We start from the raw sequence: 19,209 nt of genomic DNA, 5'->3' as shown, positions 1-19,209 counted from the left end.
TAAATGCTGGCGTGACTCGGGCTTAAGCAAAAATAATTGGAAACCATGAAAACTGAATAATTAAATAACCCACCAAGACAAATTTTAAATTTCACGCACGGTCGGATAATATCGCATGTGCACATAACCTCCTAACCCGCTCCCCTCTGCGGCTGTGACGAGTGTTGAGATGCAGAGCGGCATCAAAGAGCTCCTCAGTGCGCTCCATTAACCAGCAGGAAGCAGCGAGCCATGTGTGTCATGCTGTTTCTGGTTTTTGTGGCCTACTTACAGACTGCTTCCATGTCTAATTCATGGCTCTGTGGGAGCGTGCGGCGCAGTAATATTTAATGCTGCTGTCTGTGTGATTAGCCATATCAGGAAATTAAAACTGCCTTGAAATCCATGTTTGTTCCTGTTCATTTTAGCAGTGGGCCCCATCGACCGGAAACTTTTCCCATTTTCTTTTTGCTCTGCAGGCTGATGAGTCATTTCTCAGAGGGTTAGATTTTCAGTTTGGGTAAATTGAAATTATGGCAGGTTGAGTGAATCATCTACAGTTAAAACTCACAGCAGCGACCTGCTCATCAGCACACTGACTCAGACACCAGCGGGTCGACACACTGGAGCATTTAGCAGCTACAGACACAGATGTTTTCCTCAGGAGTTGGTCCCCATTAACCCTCGCTGTGCTTAAAGGGGAATTCCACTATTTTTCATCCTGGGCCGTATGTTTACGTGTTCGGATGTTTGAAAGATGACGCAGGTCTTGGAATCGCTCCAGTGGATCAGCTGATCTGGGAGCTGCGATGCATCTTTTAAAGTCTGTGTAAAGTGAATTCAGAGATTTGTCTCAAAACACATTTAAATGTTGGAAACTGATTGTTGAAAACATTTTAAAAGACCCTTTACGATATAGCACTGAACTGAGGACTTTGACGGTTGAGTGTTTTTTCACCATTTTCCTGTTTTAAGATTTTTCGGGCGCCTAAAACCATAGCTCGATGACACACTGGAGCTATACTCAGCATAACCCCGCCGCTGACGATGTAGCAGTATAAAAACGAGAAGCATCATCAGCATAGTCCCGTGATTGGGCGTGGCCTCCGCTCGTCCAGCGGACACACCCCCAGCGTTTCAGATCAGAGAATACTGTGCATTTTTTTATGATTTTGAGACCGTCTTTTACGATTTTTTTGGTCATTCAGATTTGGTCAGGTGTTTAATAACATATCAAACTCAGAACACATTTTGTCCTTCAAAAGTGCTCATATTGTTACACTAAAGAGTCGGAGACGATAGTGACCGAGAGTAACCGCCTTGGTATTTTTACCATCAATTCTTGACACTTTTTCCATTCTTTCCACCATTTCTGCTGCCCTGAAACGTAACGCAAACGTCACAACTCGGCAGCTCGGGTATCATCAACATTTTCTGGTCGTAATTTCATCTTTGGACGGATCGTAACTCGTAAATACGATATTTCATAGGAGCCATGAAGGCAGCATAAATGTGTAAGTAGATTTAGGATTATTTTACCACTCTGCTGTTTCCTTAAAATACTCCTGAAAGTCTTTGATAAATTAAAATGTAAAAAGCAAATACTGCATTTTAGCAGTTCTGGCCTTTGTGGTTCTGCGCTGCAGTGTTTGGCGGTGACTTTCTCCGCCTTCCTCTGTGTTGTTGTGTCTCGGCGGTGTTCAGGAAGAGACGTCCGCCTCGCCCAGAGGGCGGCAGGAAAACAGTGCTGATTGACGGTTCATACAAGACGCAGAGCAGCTCAGACATTTGGACTTCAGTGAAGGGTTAACAGAGGGATGAAGGAGGAGAGGGTTTAGGACAGAGGTCAAACTGCTCTCTGCATGAGTGGCACTTTGTTTTTGGGAAGGAGAAAAAAGAGTAGAAAGAAGTGAGGAAGAGGAGAGGAGTGAAGGAGGAGGTGAAGACATGGACAGTGAGGGAGGAAATAAGGAGACCGTGTCAGCAGACAGCAGGGCGACACGAGGAAAATGTGAGTTTTCATTTTTATTTCTGAAAACTAGAATCTGCTGCGTGATGATGAACACACTTCCTCATCCCTTGTCGTCATTGTTTAGTTTCAGCTGCTGCTGTTCACTGAAAATTTTATTTGACTTTCTAGTGTCGATGGACAGTAAATACAGACACAGTCTTTTCAGATCTGTGAAGCTGTTTTAATAATTTTTATCATATTGAATCAATGCAATCCTCTACTTAAAGCAAAGCACTAACTCACACTGTAAAAATACTTTGTTGCAAGTCCTTCATTTCAAATATTACTCAGGCAAAGGTATGAAAGTATATTAACAAAAAATATTAAAAGTAGAAAAAAAATTTAAAGGGGGGTTGTGGGATGGGGGGGTTCTTAAAAAATATTTTTTTCAGACGCCCCTACTCGAGGCACAACAAAACATAATCATTGTTTTTTTATATCTTTGATCATGAAAAAAAAACTTTATACAGAAAAATACATAAAAAAAGATGAAATTAATAAAAATACTGACTCACCTCACAGGTGAAAAAACGCAAAATGAAACCACTCTGGAGATGGAGGGTTCCCTACAATCACATCAGCTTTACCTATAGCTCGAATTTAGGTCAGTTTTCGACAAATATTGCCCCTTTTTCTGCCTCAAAGCTATATGAATATTAAAATATGTATTTATTTTGAAATTAGATTCTGGAGGACTTTAAATACAAGGTATCATTGGCAGAAAGACTTACTTTGGTAATATGATGATATGCTGGCAAAGTTCAGGCCATCGCATAGATTAACCCTTTGAAACCCAGCAAATTGGCTTTATTTCCTTCAAAAACATGGGAGAAAATCAGTGAGCGATTTAAAAAGAAAAAACAAAAAAAATAGCAAAATATTAGTGAAAAGTTAAAAGAAAATTAACTGAAAATTTAAAGAAGAAATGGAAAGTAAAAAACATATATATATTAATTTAATTGAATTTATTTATTTTAGTTTATATATGTATACTGTATACTGTTTTTTAGGCCTGCGATCCATTTGAGGACATATTGGACATCCCAGTTTAAAAAAACAGATCCATGTTTTCAGTTTTTCGGGGGATGTGTGGGTTCACACGTCCTGAACTCACCTCCGTCAGTGATGTCGCAGCAGGTGTTTTGGCAGCGCTGTTGTGTAGAGCTGAAATGCAGCCTGTAACCAGCAGATGGCGCCTCAGCATCAGTATTGGAAATGATATTTTTCTGGCGACGTTAAAAGTCCTCAGTTGATCTGATCAGTATTTCTATAAACATGGATACTTGGTGGTGTTGGTGCGACTCGTTATAGTTATGTCATGTTTGGACGTCAGTGTTTGTGTTTTAGTGTCAAATCAAAGCCTGAAAGCTGGTAACTTCCTGTCAGCTTCAATAGTCTCAAAGTGGGAAAATAATAAACCACTTTATCCTGCGTTCAGACTAATTCAGAAAGAAGTGCAACAGGATATTTTGTGGCTGATTATCAACAGAATACTGAAAGTTTAGGTCAAATATAATGCCTATGTCAAGGATTGATAGGATTTATATTGCGCTTTTCTTAGTACTCAAAGATGTTTTACATGAAATCCAAAAAAGAAAAAGAAAATTACAAAATTAAGAATACAATATACTGAAATACACTTATAAGAAACAGGGAAACAAATACAAAAAAAGAACACAAATACAAAATATGGAGAATATGACAGTTCAGAAATTAAATTATTCCTTTAACTGACAAAAAATGTGATGAAGCAGGGCATTTTACAGCTTAAAAAAATGACCTTTAATCAACCAAAATGAAGGAAATAAAGATATTACATCAAGATTTGATTTTAAAGATGAGACTGAATGAATAATGATAAAAAAATAAAAGCCGATAAGAAAATAAGCACATGCAAATTTGACTTGCAAACTAGTGCTGTTTTTTTCAAGCATTAAACATTTTTATTTCTCTGCTGCTGATTGGTAGTAAAAAGTATTTTTTTTTAGGGTTGCATAACTGCAGGCTGTGTATTCAGTGAGTCAGTGAATGGGGAGTTTGGCGCGTTTGATGCTTTATACTTTGAGCTCTCTGATGTGAAGTTGTTGTTTTCTTCTCGTCTCTTCATCTCAACCCTGAGATGCTCTCGTCCTCCCGGCCAATCAGGATGAACAGACAGACAGCGCCATGGTAACATGAGACCTTCTTACATGTGGGTGGGAAAAGGTACACTCATTATACCTTAATAGAGCCACCGGGCTGTTTCCAGGGAAACTATGATTTTCAGGTGTGTGTGTGTGTGTGTGTGTGTGTGTGTGTGTGTGTGTGTGTGTGTGTGTGTGTGTGTGTGTGTGTGTGTGTGTGTGTGTGTGAGTGAGAGAGAAAGAGAGCGCGTTTGTCTTGCGGTCAGCGGGTTTGAGTCAGACTGAAAACATGATGTGCTGATGTTCTGGGTTGATTTGACCTCTAGTCCCGATAACAACAACAGCCAGTGAACGTCACGTCAGCTCTCTTATTTTATTATTTTTATTTTTATTTTTTTTATTTCGTTCTTTTTATTTTAAGTGTGACAGAGTGTTTCAGCGTGACGGAGTCATCAGATCATTTTTGGCCTCCGTTAGAGTTGAGAAGTGAGGAGGAAATATTTTGAGTGTATGTTAAAAAACAAAAAACAGACCAATTAATGTTTTGTATAGAAATAGAGGGGCGGGGTATTTCCTCTGCTTGAATAGACATAAACTCTCTAGTTAAAGTATCAATATAAAGGAAGAATTGCCTTACAAAATATCTTATTCTTTGATAGAAAGTCATACTTTATGGACATAAAAGTTAAAAACAGCCCAGTCATCAAAAAAATCTTGGCAATGGCCATTTCTGCAAAGCATGTATATGTTACATTTGTGTGGTATAATGTTGCAGATGTGGTTAACCCTTTGAAACCTAAACTAATCGACTTGATTTCTTTCAAAAACATAAGATGATGGCAATATATATATAGTAAAGGAAAAGTTAAAATAGACATGAAAGAAGTGTTTAAAAATTACAGTAATTTTGTAACATAATTTTAAATGTCATTAGGATTATTAATAATATAATTTTCATAGCTTTTTCCTTTTTTTCCCTAGACATTTTCCCCAAGGTTTTTAAAAATTACTTTCTAAATCTACTAATTTCTTGAAATTTTTGGAACATGCTTTACCAAGTCAGTCAAGTTGCCTTTTTCCTCAAGTTTTTGAAAGAAATTGCACCCCTTCTTTCAGTGTTCAAAAGTACAATACTTGTAAAAAGCATCACAGGAAAAGTGATTTCGCTCCAGGTTTCCAAGGGTTAATGTGATCGAGTTTAAGCACAAAAACCACTAGTTTATGGTGAGGAAAAGATCATGCTTTGGCTTAAAATACCTGCATTTGGTGGCACAATCCCAGCTAGAAACGCAGCAATGTCTCAGTAAAAATTAACCACTTTTCATGGCACTATCCCCGGTGGAAAAACAGCAACTGATCACTATAAAACATCCTCATTTGGTGCCTAAAAAGTTGCTGGAAACACAGCAATGACTCACTAAATTGCATCCTTTCTTGTTGTTTGTTGGTTTCAAAGAGTGGTCTGTAGTGGTCTGCAGCGTGGTATACCACATCACGAAACACTGATGATGCATGTTAATGTTTTCATGGTTTACAGAGACGTACAGTGCTAATGAAATGGATGAATTATGAGCCAGGCCTCATTATTATCTCATCATTATTTTCATATCTCAGTAATTGTAATAGATTTTATCCGCAAATGCTTGCAGATCAGATCCATAACGACTCATGGCATTGCATAAAGTGTCATTCAAAATAGCAATAACAGAAGAGCCTGAAGGCGAGAAGTCATCTTGTTTAAGATCCAACCCCATCTGAACAGGCGTACGTCATTGTTTTGGAGGAGCTTTGTTTTTTCACACCCACAGAACACGAGACAGGCATTTTCAGATTTCTCTGTGGGAGTGAAAAACACCCGGTTCAATGAGGAGAGAAAGCCAAAACAGAGAGGACGGACAAAACTCAAAATCAGCATGAACGCCGACTCTCTCACATCCACATTTCCGACATTAATACGGAGGAATAATCCTTAATACACTAAGACTGAGGACCAGTGGTGCAAAGTAACTAAGTGCATGTACTGAAGTGCTGTACTTAAGTAACTTCAGTATTTTTGTCTTGCTTCTTTATACTTTTACTCCTCTACATCTCAGAGGGAAATATTGTACTTTTTACTGCACTATATTTATCACCCGGCATTTTTTTAGTTTTCAGACCAAAAATTCATGTACAAATATATGATGAACTAATAACATAACAGAGCATCTGTTTTATTAAGTTTATCATATGTTTTCTGCATAAGTAACATTATAAAATAGTTGAAATCAGCATGATAAACAATAACAACAAAATTCTATTTACACATAAATGCACGGACTATAATAATACAATAAATGACAGTGACATGTTTGCGGGGTAATTTTGCCGCATCAGGAGTACTTTAACTTTTGATACTTTAAGTACATATACTACTAATCAAAAGTTTGTAATCAGCTGTTAAATAGATGTTTTTCTTCTTTCCTTCAATAACTATTTAAACAGAGATAAAAAAAAAAAACAAACAAACATTTGCCAGAAAAATAATGCTTGCATTAAACATTTCTGAAGTCCACAAATAAGTGGATGCAAAGACCTCTGAATTTAGAGAGAGGACGCAGAATGAGACACACACACACACACACACACACACACACACACACACACACACACACACACACACACACACACACACACACAGATGTTAAGTTTGGTGACCCGTCATCAGACATCTGATTGGACATAATGAAGCTTATGCTGCAGGAGAATCAGACTTTTACATGGGTTACATGCTTGTACTTAAAGGGACAGGTCACCCTAAAATCAAAAATACATATTTTTCCTCTTACCTGAAGTGCCGTTTAACAATCTTGCTTTGGTGTTTGTTGCAGAGTGTTGGCGAAATCGGCCAGAGAGATGTAATGGAACTAGATGGCACTCGGCTTATGGTGCTCAAAGCGCCAAAAAACGAAATGTTAAAAACTCAACAGCAGTGTTGTTTTCCATAAATCATGACCCAGTTACTAAAGACGGACTTCTAACGTGCTACAAGTGCACTACATTAAATTAGGGAAATTAACTTGTCTTCTACAATCAAATGCATTTTTAAATAGATCTTACTTAATTATTGAAAGCAAAACACAAGTTTTTATGTAAGAAAATGTCTTTTGTGTCCTAGTTGTTTGGCCTGCAGGTCCCTAATCCAGTCTTAACTGTCTGAATGATAAGTGGTCTGGGGAGGGGACTTTAAATCCTAAACTGATGTGGAGAGAAGTTAAATTATCCAGCCAATTTCATTAGTTTACTACAACTTAAAATTTGGGTTAAATCAATTTACACAGAAATTTGAGTTTAAATAGCACACAAAATTAAAAGGAGGTCATTATTTACATTTTTATGTCAACACAAATCATCAAAAATATGTTTGCAATTTAAAGGGTTTATCTAAATCAGTGATTTTTTCTCCTGCAACCATGTATTTAATAAGGCAATGATTGATTTGGAAGTGAACTGTCGCTTTAAGTAAGTAAAGCATCCGAATACTTTCGTCACCACTGCTGAGGATGGAGCATTCAGTGTTATGATAATAATCTGTGGCCAAATGGCCAGCAAACACACACACACACACACACACACACACAGAGAAACTAATTACCCACATTAATGAGTGACCTTACAACGAACTGAAAGAAACAGCAGGCGCTCCTTTTATTCATCGCTTAAAAGAAGAAAGAAAAAAACTACAAAGCGCCGTGTTCACCCTCTTCGAGATCTTTCATTAATGAGCAGTAACAACGTGGCCTTCGCCGCTGCTGTGTCTTCTTCTTTTCTTTTTTTTCTCCATCCTAATCTAACGCTCACATCAAAGTGCTCTCTTTTCTCCTCTGGAGCTACTCACTTCAAAGCCGGGGTGGAAAAGTCAGCAGCTGCATAGTAATCAGGGGATAAGGATTTAGTATTCACACACACACACAAACAACCTCTCACAACCGTGTCAGCCACAGATTAGCGATTGTGGATTTTTATTTATTTATTTATTTATTTTTCGCCGTTGGTTCGATCTCTCCATCTCATTAGCCTGATCCGATGCCTCTCATTGACTTCTGGGTCACATCGCCTCCTTAATCCTTGTTTGTACATTCATTCATTTTAATTTGCCTTTAACATGTTCAGCAAATGGTTTCATCAATACTCTCCAACTGATTCCCTGCTTCTGCAATAATACCATTCACCTGTTTTTACACTAATGCAATTTAATGTAATCTGGTATAAATGTTATCTACAAGAGAGCGATGAAACGGAAATCAATGGTCTGTAACTCAAATAAGATATCATTATCATTATTTTACACAATCCCAAGATCACTAAAAACATTACTCTTTCTCCGTCATCCATCCTCCGTTTACCATCTTTGATGCTCCATCTGTTAACATTTTAATACAAGCTAAGACTTAAAAAGAATTTGGTGTTTTTTAGCAAGACATATCCAGCTGCGACTGTGGCGTCAAACCGGCTTTTTTATAAGGCAGCAATTATTGCATCAAAACCAGGTGTTTGTTAGGGACATACTGGGGCATTTCCAGCAGCGTTTGTGATGGTAAAACCGGGTGCTTTTTAAGAAACATATCAGTACATTTCCAGCTGTGATTGTGGCATCAAGACAAAGTGTTTTATAGCAAGACATCGGGGCATTTCCAGCTGCGATTGAAACACGCTTTTTTCTCAGTCAGTGTTGTTGCTTTACTAACAATAGAATTTCTATTTGTGGTGGCAGATGTTTTATTTAAGGCGGGCAGCCACAAATAAATGAACGTGTGGGAAACCCCGTCATTCCTGTAAACGTGCCAGTGCGCACCCCCAAAGCACCTTTGGGTTTAGCAGGAGGACCCTGCAGTACTTTAGAGAAAGTTCAGCTGTCATAGTTTACGATCTGTGATTCGTAATTCTGAACGGAGTAGGTCGGGCTGTGCTGATGTCGTGAGGACCACTAGATTGGGTTGTAGGCTATTTGAACAGCCAGGTGAAACTGGGTGATGTAATTTGTCATGTGGTTGGTGAACACTTAGGCGGACCTGTCCAACCACTGAAGTTGCTATTTTGTACTTCGGGAGTTCGTCACTTTGAGATCAGCTTTGTTTTGTTTGGAGACTGAAAATGAGGAGTTTTGGCAGCAATATGTCGGGACCGTCTTTGGACATCGGCTTCGCAGCTCCCATGATGTCCAGCTCTAACCGCTCACAGTCAATGGTTTTAGGTCAGTGATCAGAATCTGTATCTAACTGCAGTGTTGTTAGTGTGTGTGTGTGTGTGTGTGTGTGTGTGAAAGTTACCTTCAGGCCACAAAATCAAGAAAAACGCTTATTGTGGTAGGTTTGAAGACTGTAGGAGATTCTACGTTCAAGTTTGGGAATAACTGCTTGGCACTTCACAAAGTTTTAAGGTAATAATCGCAAAACTACAAGTTTCAGCTTCTTTTTTTGTCGTGAATAAGTTGTTGACAATGAAATGATTTGATCTCATAGTTGACAGTTAAAACATATACTGTGATGTGAAAGTATGGCAGTAGTATGAAAAAGTAAACCAATTATTTTCGCTTTAGTCTCAGCTTTGTGTGCTTTGTTTTCGCTGTAATTAGCAAACATTAGCTTGCTAACACAGCAGACATGGTAAACATTATTGTAAATATTTGCATGTTTGCATTGCAACTGTGTCTTAAGCATGTTAGCACAGAGAGCTGCTGTAGCACGGCTGTAGACTCTCTGTTTAGTGCACGTGCAAGAAAAAGAAACCAGTCTGGTTTTAAGAGGGAAATTTGAAAATGTGCGACAGGTTGATTTCTCAGAATAAGTTTTGAAACACGTGTTGAGACTGAGAATTTTTATGCTTCTTGTGGTGAATCATTTGTACAATGTATTAAATTTATATCTTTAAGAACAGTACATTCAAGTCGTAAATTGAGTGATAAGTATGTCAAAAGAAAGATGCGATACGATGTGATGCGATATGATGTGATACCCAGTGGGGAAATTCGGTTGGTGCAGCAACACAAGGACAAAAAAAAAAAATAGACAATAAAGTGATCAAAACATAGACAATAAACAACATTTCCACGTCCGAAAACAAACCAACAAGACGATCTAAGGTCCCAGGGCGATGGGAGGAGAGGACTACTAACTGCTGACTTTATTGCTATATAGCAGCTTTTCGGACCCTCTCAGCGGCATTGTTTAAAAAAAACACAACAGGAGAAACATTTAGCAACTTATTTAGATCATCAGTGAACAAGGAGGAAATATACTGTCCAGGGCGGCCCTTTGCATAGAAGATGTAGGAGGTCGCTTAGAGCGCCACACACAAACAAAAACAAAACAAAAACCTAGGCTATAATAATTTGCTGCACCCGTTAGCGCTCTTTCTTTATGTTCTGCTTTGAAAATAACAAATGAACGAATAAATAGAGAAATAATCCTAAACTCAGCGCTCCTGTTGTTTCTCTTCACTGAGCTGCTGACCGGCCTGCACCGTGACACCGTGACACCTGACGGCACTGCGGACTGAAAGAGAAAGTCGGGGATGAGTTACTGATGCTGACTGATTCTCCGCCGGTGTCTCTGCTGGTGTCTCTGCTGGTGTCTCTGCTGGTGTCTCCGCCGGCGTCTCTGCCGGTGTCCGCACTGCTCTCAGAGATCACAACAAAGCCGTAACTCACAGCTACTGTTCTGTAGCTGTGGTGCTTCCTGACATTTTGGGGAATATTCCCCTCTATAGTTCCACTATAACTAAAACAGAATATTATTTTTGTACAATTCAAGTTGACATATGAGAGTTGATAAGAGGGAAAAACACCCCTAAAAATATAAAAAGTAATTTAATTTTGCTCCTGAAAAAGACTTTCTTTTACAAAAATGCGATTTTCCAGCTTTTTGTCTGAAATGCCGTTTTTTTTTTTAAATGAAAATACACAAATTAGATTAATCTGTCTTCCCACATCTCAGCCTTTCATACCCTCGGGTAATGAAAAACAAACAAAGAGAAATTATCAGTTATTGACATCTTATCGGCCACGAGAATCTGGAAATTATCGATTTATCGTTATTGGTTGAAATAATCGTTATTGTGCATCACTGGTAGTATTTAAGGCAATAAAGCAGTAAGACATCTTAGCACACTGTAGTGTAACAAAGGCTATTTGAGGACATGGTGTGTGTTCAGTTTGTGTATAATATGTGTTGTGTGTTGGAGACAGCCAAGCAAACAGGGACCTCTGCTTTTGGAGAGAAGTGCATCCATGTTTGAGTCCTGTGTTTGTGTGCAGCAGGTGTGAGTCCAGACTTTGACCCAGGGTTTCTTCCTGTCCATCTGGATGCAGACAGTAGGAGGCTCTCTGAGTCTCCAACACTGAGCTCAGTGTCTGTGACAGTCAGAGCAGCTGAGAGGGGAAACTCGCTATTTTACAGCCGCGCCCGACGCACCGCCCAGACGTTTACTGTCGCACTGTGTTCATTTCTGCAGGGGGTTCATTTTGCATGGAAATTAATTTAAATTGTATTGGCTTTTCTAGTTAATTCGATCAGAACTTTGTCTGAAAAGTGCATTTTGTTTTATACAGTATAGTTGTACATTAAACATTTTAGTACTGTTCAATACAAACAAATGAGCGAAAAACTGACATATCTAGCTGCAATTCTGGCACCATAACTGGTTGTCGTCTTGGTACCAAAACTAGTTTTTTAGTGATGTTTCCAGCTGCAATTGTAGTACCAGAACCTTGTTTTTGTGAAATATGGCAGCTTTTGCTGCCATGATTGTGGCACGAAAATTGCATGTTTTTAGAGATCACAGCATTTTTAGCTGTGATTGCAGGCACCAAAACTGTGTTTTTTGGTGAGCCACGGCCGCATTTTTAGCCACAATCGTGGCACCAGAATGTTTTTTTTAATGAAACATTTCAGTTTTTCAGCAATGGCTGGAGCACCAAAACAAGGTGTGTTTTTTACAAGGAGACATTAGAGTATTACAGCAATTACTGTGGTGCAAAACTGGGTTTTTTATATATTTTTTTCATAATCTGTTGGTTTTTGTGGCTTAACATGAAGTACGTGTTCACCACAGCTTTGTTGAAATGCAAAAGAAACATGGCGACATATCTGTTATATATGAAACTTACTGTATATATCTCACATATTCTTAGTACAATGCCAATATTTAGTCTACCAATTGGGTTGTGTAAAATAAGCTTTTTTTGAGATTTAAAAAAAAACAAAGAATAGACTTAAACATAAGTCCTTTCAATCATCACTTGCTTGAAATTAGAGAAAAAGAAAAGAAGAAAAGAAATGTATATTGTTGTTAAATGACTATACTAAAGGAAAACATTGATAATATTATTCCTCATCTGGAGAAAACCAGCTATCATGTCCGCCCAATAACCAACCAGCATCGTTTTGCTCGTGTGGGTAAAACCAGATAAAAATAACATCAGCGATCCTCAGATAAATCAGCTCTCCCAGGTCTGTTGAGAAGCAGGAGCGTCCTCTGTCGCTGTCGTCATAAGTGTGTGTAGGTGAGGAAAGAGGAGGAGGTGGTGATGTTTACTTAAAGTGAAACTAAGACAGTGTTATAACCCGTGCAGAAGTGTTCCCATGCTGCATCTGTCGTGTGTTAACCCTTCCAGAAATCTCTCTCTGTGGGAGTGAACAGCAGCTGAACACGAAGAAAATGGGTCGACGCCGTTATTCCGTCAGAGTGTGTTTTAATTGGAGGAAAAAAGTATCGGTTTCCCATTTTAACTTAAATACGGTGATAAAAATCACTGTGCAATAACCTCTCAGCTCATATGACCCTTTTCACTGTTTTTAATATCACGTGTATTTTTCCACATTGTTACATTTGTTGTCCTGTTTGAGTTTATCTCAGCATCTTTGCACTCCTTGTTACTGCACTATTACACACACAGGCTTTTATATATTAGCTAAAATTGTTTAATTTGGGCTTGTACATACGTAAATTTAAAACTGTAATTTTTTATACGTTTTTATTTTTTTATATTTAATGTTAAATTCCTGCACATTAAGAGCAAAGCTAACTAAGAGTTAAATTCCTTGTTTGTGTAAGCATACTTGGCCAATAAAGCTGATGGCCTCTTTCCCAGACATTAAGGATAAATGTTAACAACAAGCCGAAAACGAATGATGCACTGAGCAGTTTTAACCCTTTGAAACTTGGATCAACATCAGCTTTCTTGTGCTGCACTCAGACGCCTCTCACAAGCTATGTGATTCTTATAAAACTGAGCAAATTGGTCTGATTTCTTATGAAAACATGGGCGGAAAAAGTAAATGACCAACTTGGCAAGAAATGTCCCATTTGTTTTAATTTGTTTTATAAAAGTGGGAGAGGATTATTAGGAATTATTGGGAAATAGAAAACAATAAATAAAAAAAAAGTCAAGAAAACTATATTTATGAATACAATAATATAATATTTAAAACAATATTACAGAAAAAAATATAAAATAAATATATAAAATAAATAGGTCTTTTTTTATTAGTATTGTCATCTAGTGGCCAAAAGTGGAATTACACTGTCCAAAACTTTTCCTATTGACTTACATTGGCAGAGAGTCGTCTGTAAATCAGTTTTTGTGAGCATCAAAACCACTGGACAATGACTAATTGCACAATCTAGATTTAAGCCATCCAGTTCGGTAACATCTGGAAAGTCTAAAAGAGCCACAAGATAAAAATTTTTAGATCGCTTTTCAAGCTAGCCGGTGGAAATTACCCATATGAGCACACTCAGCCTCCAGTACGTGAGCAGTACGTGGGCCTGATAATGTGGAAGATGCATGTACTTTCATACTGTGGAAATAGAGCGGTTTTTTGCTTCATGCGTTACTGAGCAACTATCATAGGAATGAATGTGGCCTCGCCTCCAACACTGTATCCACATCTTCTTCATACATACATAGTACATAAGCAAGTTTGTGAACAAACAGCGGTTTTTTTGCATGAACACATGGCTAAAAAGCAAATATATCTCAAGAATAATGCAATTCGTTGTTACTTGAGTAATTTAATTTTATGTTACTTAATACTTATTCAGTTGAAGATCTGAGTACTTCATCCACCACCAATAGAAATACTGTCATCAATGCATGTGGGAGGCTCAAGGTAAGGTGAGGATCAAGTAATGTTATAGTTTCTGTTGCATGCAGTTTAAGCAAAGGCAGCATCATGGCTACAGGAACCAGCTGCTGTTGCTCATTATTTTTACTACCACACACAGAGACACTCACACTGCTGCACGGTGATGTGAGTGGATGTTTTTGGAGCAGATTAACAAGGTGCATCTGTACGACGTGGGAGATTCAGGTCCTAAAAATGACAGAGTGCGACATGAAGACTGAAAAAACAAAAGGTGGTGTCTGAAATAAATAAAACATAATACTATTACTCCCTCACACAAACACACACACACACCTACGCTGCCGAGTCCTTTCTTTGGCGTCGGCTCTCAGCAGGATGTGCACTCGTGTCTGTTTGCTCCCATTGATTCACTTCTGTGCGCTCTGCAACGTTACCGTGGAAACGGGAGACGGCGACCCCCCGTTATGCATTTCTATTCATCTGTATTGAGTCTCAGCCGCCTCATTGAGAGCAGAGTAGTACGCCTCGTATCACCTCATCCCTCTCTCCATCTCTGCATCAGTTTCTCGCTTCCTCCCCTCATTTGTTTACTCTCTATTTTGGTTTCCGTCTGTTTTTTACTCATCTGTTTCCTCTCCGCAACTTTCATCACTCCCGTCGTTCTATTTCGGTCCAGATGTTTTTCTGCCTCTCGTCTTTCTTTGAGTTCTCTCCTCTGTTTTTATTTGCATTTATCTGTCTCCACTCTCTTTTCGCCTACTTGTCTCTCACTTTCTTTTCTTCGCTTCAGTTTTGCTCTGCAGTTTTTGTGCAACAAGGTTGTAATGGATGTTATCTCCTCATTTCCAGTCAATGCGTAAAAAAAAACAGCGCAGAACTACTTTGACAAGTAAAGTTCAAATAAAAATGAAAGTCAAATCACCGCTTCCTTGTAACCATGACTGTGTAGGAGGGAACTCTCCTCAGGCAGTGTTGCCCTCAGGCTACACGAATCTCCAAACACGCTTCTGCAGTCGACCGTAGGGCTGGATGTCATTGGATGGAGTTGATTTATTCTGATTTTTGTTTTTGTAAAATGTGTAAAATTGTGTGCTAATTACAACTTGCACAGAGGCTGTTTTCAGTCTTAAAGTAGTGCAGATAATTGGTTCCTGACACTTTTTTTTTCCAGGCACCCCTTTTCTATCACTGACGACCTCTGACAAAGTGGCATATTTTGTGGATATTTCATATTATATTTAATGCATAACGATAACAGTACAAAGCAACTGATAAACTGTCCAATTTCTCCCAATAGTGAAAGCAATTACTGCAGGACATTTGTGTAAAATGAACAATTTGGATGAATTTTGAACAGATTATTTCTTTGAATATTGCATCACAGATGAGCTTTTCCTGATATTTTTAGGAACTTTTTATACAATGTTCTGTCTGTATTACATATTCCTCTTAGTTTTCAACAGTTATACATACTTCATTGGCTTTTTTTGGACAACTTTAGTCTTTTATTTCCCCCTGAAGCTTGGCAATGTTTTTTTTTTTTTGGTCATATTAACTGCGTATGTCTAATGCATAACCTGGCTGTTAAGCAGAAAGTTACGGCTCCATCAACATATCTTGAGTTCAGATCTTCACTGTGCGCTCTTCCTCATTTTTTTTTAAACCTTATATCTTTAAAAGTAATCTAAACTTTAAAATTAACAATTTCATTTAGTTTTCTTCACAGAAAAGAATGAAATGCTGAGATAGTATCCCATTTTACACATACTGTAGATAGGGCTGATAATAAGTCCCTTCTTTATGCCTCATTTTTACACAGAACCAAACAGTGGCAACAGAAAATGGGGTTGATTTCTCTGAAAAGGAAGGATGATGACCATCTTAACTAGAAACAGCCCAAAATGAGCAAGAAAAGAAAATAGTTTAAAAAAAAAAACAAAACAAGAAAATAAATAAATAACAAATAAGAAAAAGACCTCAAGAAAGTGCTAAAACATTATTTTTATTTTTATTTAATATAATTTTCAAATATAAAATTATAAGACTTATAAATATAGTTTTCTTTAGACATTTTTCAGCAAATATTTTAAGTCATCTCCATGTCAATTTTTATTTTTTATTATTATTTTTTTTGCAGTTTGTAGGATATCGCAGTAAACGGAAAAGTAACTAATAATATCTTGGCAATCAATAAATGAAGATAGAAATAATGTTTTCAGTTTTTGCTCACTGAAAATACCCACAAGTGCTCTTGGGCAAGGCAGCGAGCTGCTGGTTCGGCCCTGAAAGCCCAGCTGGGAAACTCTATTTCCAGCAGCTGCACCCTTTGTGTTTTTACACTGACTCTGCTCTTGAGCAAGGCACTATGGGTAACTCAAATACTAAAGTGTCACTCGTTCTGTCTGTGTGTATCACATGTACCATGCGTACTGTGTGTGTGCGTGTGTGCGTGAATGTATCCAGACTGTCTGTTTGTGTGGTCTGATCAGTGTGTCATTGTGTGTCCCCTCTCCCTCTCCCTCCTCCTGCCAGTCCCCCCAGAGGCCATCGGTTTCCTGTCGGCAGTGGGCGTCTTCATCGTGGCGTTGGCCGTCCTCTTCCTCTTCATCAACAAGAAGCTGTGTTTCTCGCGCATCGGTGGGCTGCGCTGTCTGGAGCAACATGGCCGCCGGAATAAAGGAAGACAGGGAATTCGTCAGGGGCTCGGTGAGTGACGCCGTTTCCGTGTACCTGATCAGGACGCCTCGTGGCCGTGTGAAGTATGACTGTTACGAATAAAGGTGCGAGCAGTTTGACGTAATAAGTGGGTGGACACAAAAGTCTTCAGGCGGGATGATAACAATTAACAGACGATCAATTAATCAGACATTAAGAATGTAATCGGGGCGCCTGGTGGCTCAGTGGATAGAGCGGGCGCCCCATGTACAGGCTGTGTCCTCTGCGCAGCGGCCGCTGATTCGATTCCCGCCACGGCCCTTTGCACCATGTCGCCCCTCTCTCTCTCTCCCCCCTTCACACTTGTGCTGTCCTTTCAATTAAAGGCAAAAACGCCCCCAAAAAATCTTAAAAAAAGGAAAAAGAATTAAATCAAATATGTGAAATTTCATCAATAAATCAACAGACTATGCAGGCCTGTGAGCTTTGACTGAGGAAAAAACACGTGGTATTGTTGAAAATGGGTGCTTTTATTTCCCAAATAACAATCTATTAATTGATAATTGATTGATTGTTAATTTTATTGATAATCGATTAAGGAAAGTTTGCAGCCTGTATTCAGTGCACTTTGATAATTAAATAGTATTTGTATATGCAGTTTTATTCTTTATTTTTTTAAATACTGTTTTTGGGCTTCGCTGCGATAGTCTTTCGCCCAGTGACAGCTGGGATAGACCCCGTGCGACCCTTATGAGGACAAGCGGTTACAGACCATGAATAAATTATTGTTTTTGGGAGAGAGAGGGGATGACATGCAGCAAAGGGCCAAGGCCAGAATCGAGCCTGCGGCTGCTGTGACCCTCCGGCCGTACGTATACTTTCTCGCTCTTTACTATGTCATTGCTGTGGATGGGTTACGTTGGACTTAATTGAGACGTTGTTGCGTCTCAAACATAGATGCTGAAATGGTGCGCTGTGCGTTGGTATGAGACGCGGAGGGCCGCTGACCACGCTGCAGCCTGGAGATGAGAATGAGTCACCGCAAGGTTTATGTCGTAGATATTATAGAGCTCAACACGCCCACTTCTCACTGAGCTGTAGATGTTCAACTTTTCTTTTCTTTTCACCGCTTTTAACTTTAACTAAACATCGGCATAATGTCCATTTCGGGGTCTTCTGTCTGTGTTTACTGTCAGTAAGACCCGGAAACGCGTTAAATGACGAGGAGAGTGCAAAGTTTGCAATAACAACAACAGCCACATTTATGGGAAATTCACCGTGTTGAAATAAATCTTTAACCTTTAACATTTAATGATCTTCTCATCTCGCTCTTCTAAAAAAGTAAGACAATAAGAGTGTTTTCTAAGAGGTTTAACTTAATGTGAGAGCATCAGCAAGTGCTGTTACTTTTTCGTCAAGGTCCACCTTTTATATAACCCGAAACATCTCAGCAGGAGAGGGAGAAGGAGAGCGTGTGACTCCTGTATGCGTTATGACTCCAATTAAACTCTCCGATAATGGAGAGAGAGAGCGTGGGTGAGTTTGTGTTTGTGCAGTGGTTTTCTGTGGGCGAGTGTGTACGTATGACAGAAAGAGTCGAGTGAGTCAGCCACATACTGCCACAAAGCTCCGCAGCAGCTCACAATGAAAATATTAACATCATAAAACCTTGAAGAAAAATTCAGCAAAGAGAGAAAAAAGTACAGAAAGACTAAACAGAGAAAAGGGCACTCAGTTTGTACTTTTTATTCTCTCTTTCCGTCATCCAGTGAAACTATATTTCCTCCCACTTGTCAAACACTGCGAACACAGAGCAAAGGTTACTGAAGATTTTAAATGCTTATAGCATCATACTGCTGTTTTTGCACGTTGGATTAATGCCACCGTCTGCCCCAAAAGCCCTCTAGGTTCACTGTATATATGATTTGTGATAACTTTATGAGTTGTTTTTAACTGTTTTTCCTCAGGCCTCTTTTCTAACCTCATCTTGAGACCCTGTGAGGCAAAACTGACTTGTTTAAAAAACTAGTTTTAGTGCAAACACTGTTTTTGCTCTGTCATCTCCTAATAATCCCACAGAAGGCTACCAATTGCTCGAGAGCAAGCTTGCTACCATGCCAAGTTAAAACATATCATTTTAAAGGAGTAGCACCACTATATAGTGGTACTCTGGACTACTAATAGTCCCAAAAACTAAAACAAAAGTGGCAGAAGCAGCTTTTAGTCCCTATGGAACAAAAATCCTCTACATATTCGACAGTCATACTCTGTGAATATACTAAAGAAAAGGTTAAAAACGTGTTTTTTTACTCTGGGT

General features: G+C 38.7%; 1 protein-coding gene across 3 annotated transcripts in view; it reads left to right on the top strand.

Moving 5' to 3' along the window:
* The window catches only part of syt16 (synaptotagmin XVI), a 48,936-nt gene that overhangs the window by 4,357 nt on the left and 25,370 nt on the right, over positions 1-19,209 (top strand). Inside the window, exons 1-2 of one of the 3 annotated variants that reach the window (XM_088087690.1) lie at positions 1,558-1,990; positions 16,770-16,943. In XM_088087690.1, the coding sequence (XP_087943816.1) occupies positions 1,927-1,990; positions 16,770-16,943 (238 nt within the window). In that variant the 5' untranslated portion in view covers positions 1,558-1,926. Of the gene's footprint in view, positions 1-1,557; positions 1,991-16,700; positions 16,944-19,209 lie in introns of those variants that run through there. The other 2 variants (XM_042500615.2, XM_088087689.1) reach the window with 2 other exon arrangements.

This window comes from Plectropomus leopardus, chromosome 14 (genome assembly GCF_026936395.1).
Source record: "Plectropomus leopardus strain MGB_pleo_1.0 chromosome 14, ASM2693639v1, whole genome shotgun sequence".
Taxonomy (NCBI): domain Eukaryota; kingdom Metazoa; phylum Chordata; class Actinopteri; order Perciformes; family Serranidae; genus Plectropomus; species Plectropomus leopardus.
Note: the sequence above shows the minus strand (reverse complement) of the source record. Positions and strands in the feature narration are given on the sequence as shown.